Source organism: Acanthaster planci, linkage group LG13, assembly GCF_054643075.1.
Source record: "Acanthaster planci isolate LZ-2023a linkage group LG13, COTS_SCS, whole genome shotgun sequence".
In the NCBI taxonomy this organism is placed as follows: domain Eukaryota; kingdom Metazoa; phylum Echinodermata; class Asteroidea; order Valvatida; family Acanthasteridae; genus Acanthaster; species Acanthaster planci.
Window position 1 is genome coordinate 5997577 of NC_141789.1, and position 14983 is coordinate 6012559.

Below are 14983 nucleotides of genomic sequence, written 5' to 3' on the forward strand. Positions count from 1 at the left end.
AACATTTAAAGTAAAATGGTGTAACGATATTATTTGAAATTTATTAATTCTTGGCTTGTTTTGTATTTTAACCAAAACAGGTACATGTAAATGATAGAAAGAGTATTTAAATAACAAACTTAAAACTGCTGCAACATTATTTTTGCCTTAATCAAAAATTATGCATACGTTTATGTACATGTAGCTAGCCAAACTACAGACTTTGAGTATGTTCGAACTCAATAGATAATTACACACAGACATCTGTAAAAGCATTTTGCAATTCAATAGACAATTAAAGACAAAAATCTGCAAGAAAACTTGAAGTGTAACCTGTAATACTACTGGAATAATGTAATGTTGCTAGACAGATCAAACTTGAATATCTGCATGGTAAGGCCAGTAATACATGTAATAAAAGGTACAACTGTAATTGTACACGTACATGTGCCTTGATACCATGTGCACTTGTGTGATTTTATGACAACAGGTTTTGAATGTGCTGAACAGCTACTGTCTCCATTATCATCAGTCTCTCCCAAATAAGACATAGCATATTCTTCCAAACATAAGGGTAATCAAAGGCTTTTTTCTGAACATTGCCAACTCACAAAAGAATGTCATTGTCACAGGGCCTTACTACAAATATACACTTACGCTTAACAAATTGGAATTTTTCACATTAAATGCACACGTGTTGAACACTACTTGTATATAATACAGTACATGAAATTAGGAGACTCCAAGACACTTGAAATGTAGCTGACATGCGTTGAAGAGATGTGGATAACAGTCATGTGACATGCTGTGCTTCTCACTGACAAGATCTATGCATGCAAAAACTACAAAAAAAATTCCAGACACAGTGCACTAATGAAGCATATCCTTCATGGCTCCTCTACACTACGCTGTGATGTGCATACTGGCTCATGTCTAAGCATCTTTTGTATCCTGTCTAAACAAAACCTTAATTAAGTCATGTGTATGTGCCACAATAACCTCCAGAAGCAAAAACCAGTATCTTTTCATTTCAAATGCAAAGTGAGAAGAGGGAGAGTGAATGTATTCAATAATGGAGTACATGTATGTGAGCAAACCATAACTGCTTGCCTATCAAAAATACCATTTTTTTATACTAAATTATTTTGCAAAATATTACTCTTACACATTGATTTGTTTTGATCCTTTAATCAAGCATGCAACTTGGACTTTGACAAAAGATGAAATTTCAGTCTTTACAAGACTCTGTACATTATTTTCCAATTTTTAATGGCATAAGTGTGAAGTGAAAACAAGGAAATCAATTGATCTGAGGAAAAGTTGTGTGCCTGTTTAATGCATGAGCTGAAACCTTTACCAGCAATCCACCTTTCTAATATCGTGTACTTCCACAATGTTTACAAATCAGAGCATATAAGTGCACATGCAGGACGGTCCCTAATAATACTGGTAGCAGAAGCATTGGGAAACCATTGATGGCAATCACTTTTATACACTAACTGGCAAAATCCCTCCACAAAGAGGACTTTCTGATACACACCAATCACATGCCCAAATTTGTCAATAGGTGCAAAATGTAGGCATTTTATTGTTCTGTAATATTGTATGTCTTATAGCGTGATTCTACAATTTACATCCATGTCTTTGTCAGAAGAAAAAGAAGAAAACATTAAAAGCCTGATTTACTAACCATTGCCTGCTGCACATGTAAAAAAAATGTGGGTCACACTGGTTACAGACAAGCATGTCATGGGCAAAGCTGAAGCTGCAAGATGTCTGTCAGACAGTTGGTTATACAACCAAGGCTTTGAATGGTCCAAACATTATGGGGCTGGCGGAACCTTAACAGTCCCAAATCCTCCAATTTCAATACGATTTTATATACACCCTTGGGGGTTAGGATTAACCCTAACAGTCCCAAATCCTCCAATGTCAATATGATTTTACATACACCCTTGGGGGCTAGGGTTAACCCTAACAGTCCCAAATCCTCCAATTTCAATACGATTTTATATACACCCTTGGTTAATGGACTGTCCCTGTTTTCTTGTCCAAAAATGATGTTGGTTACAATGGGTGGTACTGTTTGCACATTTTCACATACCCCTGTGCTGTTTTTATTGTTGTGGCATGGGAAATGCATATGAACTGTTCACTCTAATAAGGCATGCACCATCACTCATAATGCCGACGGTTGCTTTATGCCAACTTGCACATGAAGAGCACTGCAGTTTCTGTAATAAAAGTGCTGTATTAAAAACAACATACACGTACATGCGTCTCCCTTGATGTAATAAAACAACTGGAATCAATTATGTAAATGATACAGAGAATGAGAGAGCACAAGGTGCTTGGGTGCTTAATGACATTACACTGTATGTCATGTAATATTCTCAGCAATACATGCACACAATGAACCAGCATGATAACTATTGGTTTCATCAAACTATGTGAAAAGTTTTAAAACTTCAAGAAAATGCACATACTGTCCAAAATATGAGAATGTATTAAATTTTAAAAGGTCAAACATTTAATTGCAATCACATGACACAATCACTTGCATAAAAAATGTAACATGCTTCATTTCATAAAACACAAAAAAGAGCAACTTCTGCAGTAAAAGTACCCATAACTGAAAAGAAGGTTTCAAAGAAAAACCCACTTAGAAAAACTTCCTTTCAAATAATCATCGACCGGTATCACAATTTCACCCAACTAATTTCTGCCAAATTTCACTTATAGGTGTGTTCAATTGTGCCAAGCCGGACACCGAGTCTGTCGAGTGAAGTGGGGAAATACCGGTACATGTAGTGAACTCTTTATAAAAACATACTTTCTTGACTCCTAGGATAGATGTAAAGTAAAGACAGGTTGGTCAGAGATATCTGTTGAGTTCATGGCTCACCCACTCTACCCATACATGTACATGTAAATGTATCACTACATTATCCAACACAGGGGACATATGTAGGTGACAGTCAGTTAACTTGATTGTACATGTACATGTATGTAGAACCATGTTACTTGAACATATACGTAAGCTGAGTTCAAATCTAAATTTCTTTTTTTCTAAGTTGTAGTAATTGGTTGTATTCGGCAGCATATTTCTGGGTCACAAAATGAGGAATGTGACGGACTTACATGCATGGGGTGCATTCACGTGGTCACTCCTGTTAAAATGAGCAGGATGCATGGGCATTACACTCGGGTGCAGGAGTATACTCCCCCTCTAGCGAGAGTATACTCTCACTGACCCGCGGGTCGTACTCCAGCCGTTCGAACGCTCAGGAGTATACTCGTATTAACAAAAGTAGCTTGCTCTAACGCACCCACTGAGAGTGTGTACTGCCTGAGGGATCTGAAATATGCCACAGGAATTCTTTGCTCCCTGATCTACACAACGACTCTTTAACAAAAGATTGATGCTTTTGAAATTTAACCACATGTTTCACTGACATATTTTGTCGGAAAATTTTAAGGTTTATGATACGCATCAGTATTTGCTAGGCACAGCAATCCTTGAAGATAAACCATTGCACATGGAAAAATGTAATATGTGCAAAGAACAAATTCCCAGGGGCAGATCTAGGATTTTTCAAAGGGGGGAGGTCAGGCAAGAGATTTTTTAAATGTCTCAGTTTTGCAGAAAAGCAGACACGATGATGAAATATTACATGACATACACTGTTTACCATGGCCATTGTGCACTTACTTCAGTTACACATGTATTGGTATTTTTATTATTTTTTCCCATTGTTAACCTTTTTTGTTTGTTAGAGCTGGGGAAGGGATTCCAGACACCCCCCCCCATTCGCGCCTGATTCCATTTATAGTTTGCTGTTCTAACCACCTTAGTATATGGCCATCAAGAAACACAAGCAAAAACTGGAAGCAAGGAAGTGTGAAACTTACCCACATCTGGCACAAACAAAGCAGAATTTATGATAGGTGTCTCCTAATGCAGTAACAACTTCCCCTTCTAGGTATTCACCACATGCTTTACACTTGGTACCAAACTGATCTTGGTAATCAGTGGCACAGTAGAACTTGCCATCCTTGGTGAAGAAGCCACCTTGGGAGAGAGAACTTGCACACACTGCAGGATAAACAAATTAAGGCAGGAAATATACACTGAGTGATCAGTTTGAATCAGTCAGCACAGGATCATTTTGCACAATCAAGATATGTTCGTTAGTACCCCGCACGGTTTGTCCATAATTCAACTTGAATGAAGATGATTCTGCTTTTAAATTTATGTACATTAATTTTTACTTTCCAATAGCAATAATGCTAAATGCAACTGTTGGAACCAAGAAAAACATTAACTTCACATTTTAACCAATTAAAAAAATCAACACATAACATCAACCCTTAGTGTCACCTTAATGGCACTTGTAAATGGTACTGCATCCTTCACAACCATGTGGTGGACTGTATTTAGGGGAGTTGAAATCTAGGCAAGTGATGACAAAGACATGGCTTGACACTGTCAAACACGAGTGGCATTCCACACAGTGCTTGATAAAAAATACTTATTCAAAGAGGGGTGGATTTCTTTTTTCATTAATTAAACAATTTGACCTCACTTGACTGTTTTTTCTATAATAATTTATTACATTTACTTCATGAGACTTAGAAAAAAAATCAACATTCTCTGAACGTAGGTCAGAAACACATTTCAACTAAAACTTTTCTTTTATTCAATGGATGGGGCAGAATTCCTTGCATCTCTTTAAAGGGTAGCAGCTATGAATTTTTCTTGGACAGAGTTTTTCTGCAACTCTGTCTTCTTCTCCAACATATGAACAATCTTTTACACTCCTATCTGGTTAAATGCACTGAAATGAGCACTTTTTTAAAAACATAAAAATTATGCATGCTTTCCTGGACAACTAAGGGCGCTGTTGCTGTGATGTCATCCAGGGAAAACACAGTTCATTGCAAAGGGTTTTGTATTTAAATTGTGAACCGTGAATTTACTAAATGAAAACATTTCTCAGAAAAGTACTGATGCTGCCGACTGTTATGCACATAAACAATGAATTAGCAAAGAAGAAAAAATTTACAGTAGCCCAGCAAAACCTACAAAATTGCAGGACGTTTAAGAGTACAAACTAATGTAACATTTAGGCTTTCTTCCTGGAATTATATCACAGTTTTTCTTATGAACATAGAAATACTCAGCATAAAAACCAAAAGGCAGCAAAATACCCTTTGAAACAGAGACACAAAAGTTGAAAAAGAGGTTAACTGAGAAACAAGGTACATGTTGAATGTTTGTATTAAAATAAATTCATTCCAGCTACCCTTTTAATATAAGCACAAAATACAGTATATTGTTGAACTCCAAGGGCCACAGAGAACCAATGCTCACCAAGTTCAGATCCAGAAAATGAACATCTTCAAAATTGTGAGTGCTTTTATGACAACACAGACCTAGTAATGTCACAAGAGGTGTAGGCCTACAATATCTACAATTATGGATGTAAACTTGTGATTCTTACAGGCTCGGGACAAAACAAAAAAGCTTGCTTTTAAAGTGAATACACAAAAACACTGACAACAAATGTAAAATCCAAAGTTACTGCAAGGATTGGGATAACTAGATTGGTACAAAACTTGGGCTGCTGATTTTTTTTAGCCTAGTTTAACAATTCAGCAAATGATGCCCAAAGTATGTGCTGGAAGTATGTGGACGACTCAACTCTTGGCGAAAATAGACTCATCAGTAAAGCTAGTGAGATACAGAGTGATCTTAACGATCTGAGTAAATGGGCTGTTGAGAAAGCTCTTCATGTTAAGGAAATTTAAAAAAAGTGTGGCCTAACTCATGCTGAACTCGTTCTTGTATACAAAGGATACATCAGACCTGTTTTAGAATATTCAGCTCCCTTGTGGCACTCTGGAATTACATGTTCTCAATCTGGTAACTTAGAATCAATCCAGAAAAGGGTATGTCACATCATACTTGACCGATTGTACACTTATTACGGCCAGGCCTTAAATGTCCTCGGACTTGAAACACTTCTTATTAGAAGAATTGATCTGTGTACTAAATTTGCTCAAAATAATTGTAATTCTGATAGCCTTAATGTGTGGTTTAATAAATCCCAAAGTTATCACAGGATGCACCTTAGATTACAAAGAATTCTTCAAGAATTCACCTGCAAAACTAAACGCTTCAGCAACAGCCCACTCCCTTATTTCACAAAACTTATAAATTCATCTTTTTAACTCTCGTCATCTGTCTCCTATGTTTTGTCATGTATCCCTGTCCTTTTTAACAAACATGTAGGTTTGTTATGTAAATTCCACTACACAATCATCTTTTTGTGTTTTTTTCTTTGCTTTAAATGTCTTTTATATCATTATGTAAATTGAAATTTAAGCTGAACTGTGTATGCTGTTTAATGTTTTTTTTATCTATGTAACCCGTTTTAAATTCTGTTGTAGACCAGCAATAATAATAATAATCATAATTTTATTATGGGCCAATGAAACATTGTCTTCTGTAATGAAACAAACACCTAATCTGATATATGATACGGCCAATTTTAATAATTGCTCTTACATTCAAACCAATGAAAGAAACACAAAAAAAACCTATAAAAAATTCATTCTGCGATGTTCACTACATGTGTAACACATACGAGTATTTTCTATGGCAATTAATGAATGCTCTGAGCACACAGTCCAGGTAAGAAAGTTATAATTAGGTTTCATTAGAAAAATAATGATTACCTTTGTTAAACAAATATGGGTAAATAAAAATAAACAATCCCATCATATCCAGATTGTGAAGAATAACTAATACAGTCCTTACTATTCCAAGGCAGTTCGATTGTTTGATTGTGTGTAGCTGAGATCAGAGAATCATAAACATTTCTGTCTATGAGAGACACTCTGAAAGTTGCAAGTTCATTTCCAAATCTGAGGTCAGAGCAAGATATACAACCAATTAGCAGGCTTCCCTTTTTAAAATAATTGCTTCCAATTTTGTAACTCTAATATAATATATAATATACAAGGGCAATTGTCATTATAAACAAGAAGAAGTAAAAAATAACTCAAACTAGTATTAGACACAGCCTCCTTGGCTACAGTTTCAAAAGAACCAATTGCACAATCATGCATTATGTGCATTTTCAACTGCTAGTGTAATTGGCAGCTGTATATTTACTATAGCCCCATTTGAAGAATAAAGTGATTGAAAATGTGTCCTTTGAGCCTAACGGGGGTGTATCAATGACACCTGTACTTCATTTCAGCTTTCAATGGGGGATCTACATTGCTTGAAGTCATAATACTCATAAAAGATCAACTAAATGTGCAGCAATCATAAAGTACTGTACATGCATGTGGCTGGTAACAGCTGTAGCTGGATTGAATTGTAATATCTTGCTGTTCTGCAAAAGAAATGCCACGGTCCCTGTTTGCTTCAATCCTCGCCTTTAGGGCACCCTTTTTATGTTCTATGGCTCTCATATCTTTTTCAAATTGAGGGAAGGTCAGTTGGTTAAAAAATTATTCTTGAAAAAAATGTCATGCTGCTGCAATATAGATGACTGAATAAACAAGGCAAAGTGTGCTATGTATACTTGTCACTTGTTAATAGACAGAGTACCATAATGAGTGTCTTTGTTTCCGAGTACAGAGAAATATTTTAGTGACACACAACACAATACCTCAGTTGAGTCAGTGTCAAGACACCATACATGATCGTGTGTGCAGTGTGTGTGCATGTATGTTTTTGTTTTTCCTATGTCCCTCCGTACATGTTTAAATGCAGTGCATTGGGCGTGGTACATTACCGCTCAGTCTGGTATAAATGCCATATCATGGATTTTGACTGTCGTTGAGTTCGGGCAAAATCGTATTGCACATTTACATGTTTAGTGCGTATTTGTACAGGTCATCACACCCTACTTTTCACAGGCAAGGTCCTCTAAGCAGGGTCAGAAGAGAAAAAGGAATTTTTTTCAAGGTTGGGAACCAACCATAGAATTTTAAGAGGGTGCCCTTATGAAGCCTCAAACCTAACAAGGTCGTTGAGGGATTTAGAGTGTGTGTGTATTTAGTGACTATCAGTGTGTCACAAAAAGGGAACAAAATGGACAAAAGGGAAAAGGGAGACACTAACCCAGAAAACCAACAACAACTTGAAAGCCAAGGCTACGACTGCCATACACGTATATCATCATAGGTTTCAAATGTTTTTGAAATATTTTAAAAATGTACACAAAAAGCAATGCGGAACACTTTTTCCAAGATAGGATTGGCACAAATGGATAAACCCACACAAGTTCTTGCTATTTTCGCCTTTAGTAAAAGAGATGTCATTGAGCCTGGTGTGACTTGGAATATCTTTCTCGCAGCCTGACAATCACAATTCGTTTGTACATTACAGCTGCATATCTTGCTTTCATGATGTGATGAAATGTCCACTTCGTCATCAACAATGTCGTGACATTTTTAAGTGTACAGTAAAGACCTATAGTTTTAAAGTGACTGTTAATTAATTTTAATGCTAAAAATTGTGTGTAAACACACCAAATGTTGATTGTCATAGCCACAGTATCATTTATTTATCAGTTACATTCTAAAGCTGTAAGTTGGGACCTGTTTTTCAGCAGTTTTTACCTATTTTGTATGTTTCGGTGTTTTGTTAATCTTTGCTATTGCACTGACATATTTTCAAACACTTTTACCTAGTAAGTGGTTTCAATTCCTGTTTTTTAATGTAATTGAAGTAGTACTTCTTTGTAATGCACATTTGGTCATTATCAATTTGAATTTATCATTATTAAAATGCTACCTTCCACATCATTTTCATTACGAAGGTGTAGAATCTTGCACATATACGAGTGAAGGGCACAAACCACAACAGACCCTTTCTGCAACTTCTCACTCTGACAAAAAAAACTCAAAGGACCTTTATAATTTCCTTTTGACAACTTCATCTTTCTGACTTATTGGCACAACATAACAAAACTCCAAGGCAGTCAATAATAATCAAATGTCTCTCACATTTCTCACAACATAAATTTGTTGTCCCTGGTCTATACTTCTTTCAACTTGAAAAACTCAAACATTTATTGATAGTAAATATGCCATAACATGAGAACTGCAGCGTGTAAATAGAACAATACCCAAACACTACCTGTTCTATAGAGAAACAAGATTTCTATTCATATCAATCTTCTTTCATATCTGCTGTGATTCAAAGTATGGTCCAACTGCAAGAATAATGGTTTTCACATATCACAGGCTGAAATCACTGGAGAGTTCTGATAGAAAAATATTTCTGAAGAAATCTGGAGCTTATCACAATCGAGAATCTTTGCAAAAAAGGGAAATCCCACTGTAAAAACAAACAAAACATTGCCCAAAAAATGCCACCTAAATGTAGACCCTGTCTATAATCTATACAAACAAGCCCTCACCTATAGAAATGTTTGCTCCCTGACAAACATTCTTGATTAAATCAAACTATGTATTTTTTAACATAACTGACTTAACAACCATTAACTTTTGACAGCAACCCTAAATTTCCCTCTTTACAGCCGCTTGTTACAAGTGACTACGGGTACAATACAAGTTCATACTGATTTCTCAGACCTTACCAATACGGTTCAGACTATAGACTGAAGACTCCTGCTGTTCAATTTGTATCATATAAACGTCATGCTAAACAACATCACCCCACTCAGCGAAGAACCCCCGCAGCAAGAATACAGTTATTATTCACCCTGCCTGACCCCTAAGACTACAGGTACATGTACAATACATGTGTACACACCCATGTTGTTTGGTGCACATCTACAGAAAACATTGGGCATTGTTTGGAGAATGACTGGTCTTGAAACAACCACAAATTATGTTCAACAAACCATCACCATAAAAAATACAAGCAGCCTCAAATACAATGTAAAAAGGAATTAACATGGAACTGACTGTTATTTAAAAACAAATGCAAACAGTATTAATATACCATACATAAAATGTCTTGTCAATGTTCAACTTGATCAAAATATTCATACTGTGACCATGCTCCAGACTTTAATACAAACAACATCCCACTACAGCATCGTCTGCGTTATCAGTAAATACCAGTACTTTATTGGCAAGATGCAACCCTTCCTAAGGTCATGGCTAAATACCAGGAATAACTAATCAACTCTGATCAGGATTTGGTATGTTAAATATTGGACTTACACACCAGTATTCTGTGTGAGGGCAGCAGAAAAACTGTTTCAATAAACAAGTTGTCAGAGTTTACGCACATTATCATGACACACTTGTTCATACACATTGACATGCACATACATTCCATGAAACCACAGTACTGCATGTAAGAAGGGGGTAACAGCCATTATCCAGTTCTGTAAGGGGCCAACTCTCTGTCTAATAAGCCTTTTGCAAGTCAAATTTGAATAAAATCTGGTACACTGAGCTATCTTATTGTGCATTAACGTAACAAATTGAGTTCCCAACCCTAAAGACACTGTTGCTATACCTTGTGATTGGGGGTAAGCTCTTGTACAGCAACTACCATCTCTGGAATGGTCTGGATCCTTTGTGCCTTTCTTATCCATTAAGAACAGTGTACTGTAGCAAGGTGTCTCTTATGTAACTAAGTAAAAGCTTGCCCCGAATCACGAGGTATAGCAACAGTGTCTTCAGTATGGAGAATTCAAATTGTTAGGTTCAAGTAAATTTAAAGAACTCGGTACACCAGATTTATTCAAATTTAACTTGCGAAAGGCTTATTGGTGTAACTTTGCACTTAAGTGGTAGGTCACTGCTGAATGTGTACATGTATGTGCATTTAAAAGATTTCTTAAAATGCAGTTTGAATTGCCAAAACTAAAAACTCCTTTTGCATTATGTACTGCTTTGTGTTTCTTTTACTGCACACAATGAATCTTACATCAAATAAACAGTCTGGAGGACAGACCTAGCGGTATATGTACAGTGTATGTGTAATGTACAATACAATCCACTACAATAATTTGCCCACTGGTACCCACTGGAATGAGAGCAGCTACATGTACAAGTTACCGTATCTTGAATTCTTGATAATATTAATTAATAGCATGCAAATAGAGGGTAAATGTGTACACATGAAACCTAAATATCTATAACTGCTTTAATAATATTCAAGGCCAATACTTCTGGCTAGTATGGAATGCAAGTAATTAAATGCTTCCATACATTACCATTCACCACCAAGTGAGTCATAAATACACCAGTCCCAAATCCCATGAAAAATTTGGTCACACACCCCTCTTCCCTGTAACTCAATATTAATTTCCGAGTTCAATCAGTCCAGCCTGATTTCACACTCTCCATGTGACTTTTCCAATGATCAATATCTACATATTGTGAAAACATACACATGCATTCGAGGTTATTCTAAGCCATTACAAGTGGTGTATAACATTAATCATTGTATTGCACCTGAAAATGCACATGTAGCAGAAAGGTAGAAAGGTAGAAGGCTCTCAACCTCATTTCATAGGTCCTCATCCAAAGAAATCTACCAAACTGCTACATGTACCACCAGTAAATGTACACTGAAAAAGAGGTGTCAGGGACTTTCAAGTCTCATCATCCAAGCATTTGTAGACAACATGTTAACATGGCAAATCATATTGAAAAAGTTGGATATGGCTACAAGTAACCAATAAGCATACAGGTACATGTACATGTACTTGCCCAATGGCAGCATGTACATTATACATGTTTCTTGGACATAGGGTCATACACACATGCAGGAGCACATGTGTACCCCTCCATGACATGTTTATTATGCCACCATTCAAGACTCATGATATACTGACCAATGATAATGACATGTACTGAACAGTACATGTAGACCTGTACAATATAATTCATAGCATGATGCCTTGATTACTAATAATATGAATAGAGCAAAGTCTGGTATTGCGCACATTAAAAAGTGTACATGGGTGTTCCCACATGGAATTTAAACAACCCGTTGTTTATAAGTTCAATGTAAATAATTTCTCACCTCAGTAATACTAAAGCATGAGGAAGACAAAAATGAGAGTAATCTAGGCACTGATAACCCCTTGAAGGGCTTCTACAGAAATATGGCATATTCTTCAAAAGATTAACCAAAATGCAAAGTTCGTGTCATTTGTCAAAACTTCTAAAAGGGTGATTTTGGTAATTTAAACACAAATCTCCACCTTCAGATTATAAAAATGATTGCGTACATTTTGTGGACATTTGGTTGGCTAACAGTGCAAATCAAAGGGACTTGAACTCATTTAATAGTTTTAAGTTGAACTATTTGTACCAAATGACTTGATACCAAAACTTCTCTCATGAACAAAAACAATTCAGAATATTTTTAAACAAATTAATTTTAAGCCCTTCAAAAAGACCTTTAAAGATAAGTGCGTCACGAAAAAAAATGTACAAAACTGACCGAAAACTGATAAGAGAGATCTGGCTCCCTTCATTTCCTTACTGTCTTAAATCACTCCAACTACACCAGCATACAGTATGTACCAGGTCTCATACCTTTCAATCACCGAAAATGATCAGATAGTTTGGCTGCATCAAAAATAGATAATGAGTACAACATGTTCGTTGTGAACATCAGACAGAATTTGACAGAATTTTGATGATGTTTGAGAATTTTGATGCAAAAGGCATGATTTTCGACAATACCGAAAACGTTGTCACATGTACCAGTATGGCTCCAAAATGCCATGCGCAATGTTCATTTTGCCATTAGTTCTGAAGATATTCCTGCCTAAAATTAAGTCAAAATTAAGAACTAAGAGCATTTGATTTTATGAGAACGCCATATAGTCTGACCGCTTTTCTTTTAAGAAATCTTGGTACGAATGGAAAATCCAGGAGCCCTGCACTTCTGCAATTGAGTATTGAATGAAAAAGAGGGCACAATATCTGGGCTGATGTCAAAGGTCAAACAGCCCACGAGGCACAAAAATGTTTCTGCAATGTCACCATGAAATACTGACAAGCTCCCGAAGTTGTTGCGCTCAGTATGTTGGACCAGGATTATGGAAACATACTTGATGAAACTGTGATTGTTCAAGTCATAAAAGGATGATGGTTTGGGGTCCTTTCTTGTACTCTTTTCTTAACCACTTGACGTCGGATGACATGTGAACACACATGATTTTTCCTTATTTGTTCCACGGAGGATGTGTACACTCATTTTAGAATTCTTTCCTCATTTCCCTATTTCATTAACCTATTAACGCATCGTGCTTGGTTGGGTGAAAGTGCAATAGCAGGGATGAAGAATTTGCCCCAACAGCTTTTTCGGTTAAGAAAATCCCACATCAACTGGCTATGTTCGTTTTTGATTTACACACTGGTTTTTACGGTCAATATTTTTGACGGAATCTAATGATATTCAAAACTGCTGAATTTAGGACCCAATATTTTTGGAGGCATGTTTTTAATTTGTTGATTATGGTTATAATATTATCATTTTTCACCATGTACAGATCTATTCAAAATTACTGCGGGGATTATTACTTCCCAATCTGTTTTATGTGGCTAGGATGTACAGGTGGTTCAGGTCTGTTAAAAAAATGCCAACATTTCAGACTTTAATTAATCAAATCTGATTAAGTTGCAAGATGGGCACAGTCATTGGTGTTCCACATATCAATCATGACTGCCCTCATTTCATCAGACATTGTGAATTAATTCACCTCTACATGTAGCTGTTCCCTACAGGAACAAAAGAACCCTCCAAGTTCGTTGTTATCTAATGGCTCATACTTTGTAGAATATGTAATAAGTGTACCTACATGTAGAGGTACACTTATACATTGTGCAATTTTCACAGGGAATGAACTTTTCCTTCCACTTCAGTCCATTTTAGTTGTCTTTTAATTACCAGTATATTTGTGAAGAGGGTAAGTTAAGCCAAAATTTCATCCAAGTCAACATTTTACAAGAATCTTCCTCATTTCAGGCCTAAGAAGGCCTGAGAAAGACAATGTTAGAGGGTGTGATATTCCAACTCCACTCCTGACAAGCAAGATGACTTCTTCATCCAATCAATTAAGATAATGCAACAAAATCCCACAGCTGTTTGATTGTATGTTTGTTCAAAATTCAACAGCTTCTTGCAGCACAACTGTCTGATCCCACACAACCTCATGCATGCATCAGTAATAAACATCAATTATGTCTAAACATAAACGTGACACTACCCAGACTCCCGCACAGTAGTTGTGGGGACATACATTTTACACTCCAAATTTCACCTATTTTGTGGGGACCGAAAACGTTGTGGGTACTCTGAAATGTTCCCACAACTCGGTTCAAATTTCCCACACAAAAGAACTTGTCCCGTGAACACGGTGAATGCCCACCCACATGTACTCAAGAAAAATACAAAAACAGCCCAAAAGGTTACCTTTACCTTTACCTGACAAACATTCCAGAAAGAGGAAAAAGATCATACAGTATTAAATTACCATGCCACCTGTTAAACTGTTATTGACTTACAGCAAAAGTATGCCATCTTGTACTACATCACAGTAATCCAATCAACAGTAAAGAGGAAGTGATAATGCTGTTGACCTGACTTGTAGCTGTCAAACTAAACCCATGGGTTCACACTCATTGAACCTAATACACAGAATGAAGGACCAGTGCAGGCACACACTATGCATGAAGGTTCTGTACTTATTGGCTGAGCCATTGAAATACCATACATGGAAATCGCTCTGGCATTTCATTGATAAGATCAGGTTAATTCACAGATTAGCATTGCCTGTGAAAAGGTCTGGTCTACACAGCCAGCACAAATCAGCTAAACTGCACTGTAGAGTGACTTCAGAGTTCAGTGTACAACTGCCTCTTTATAGTATGGTTTCAGGACTGGTGAATGAGTAAAAGAATGCATCTTTCTACATGTTCCATGCAAACCAAAAAAATAAGTTCAAGCAGCTTTTATATAATTTGGAGAGCATTTAGAGAA

The 14983-nt window shown here is 36.4% G+C and overlaps 1 protein-coding gene across 11 annotated transcripts in view; it reads right to left on the reverse strand.

Annotated features, from left to right (window-relative positions):
- Positions 1 to 14983, reverse strand: part of LOC110982478 (actin-binding LIM protein 1-like) — a 141301-nt gene that overhangs the window by 51739 nt on the left and 74579 nt on the right. For 8 of the 11 annotated variants that reach the window (XM_022240900.2, XM_022240899.2, XM_087145096.1 and 5 more), the window contains exon 3: positions 3892 to 4075. In XM_022240900.2, coding sequence (XP_022096592.1) covers positions 3892 to 4075 — 184 coding nt within the window. Of the gene's footprint in view, positions 1 to 3891; positions 4076 to 6802; positions 6910 to 14508; positions 14638 to 14983 lie in introns of those variants that run through there. The other 3 variants (XM_087145094.1, XM_087145095.1, XM_022240905.2) reach the window with 2 other exon arrangements.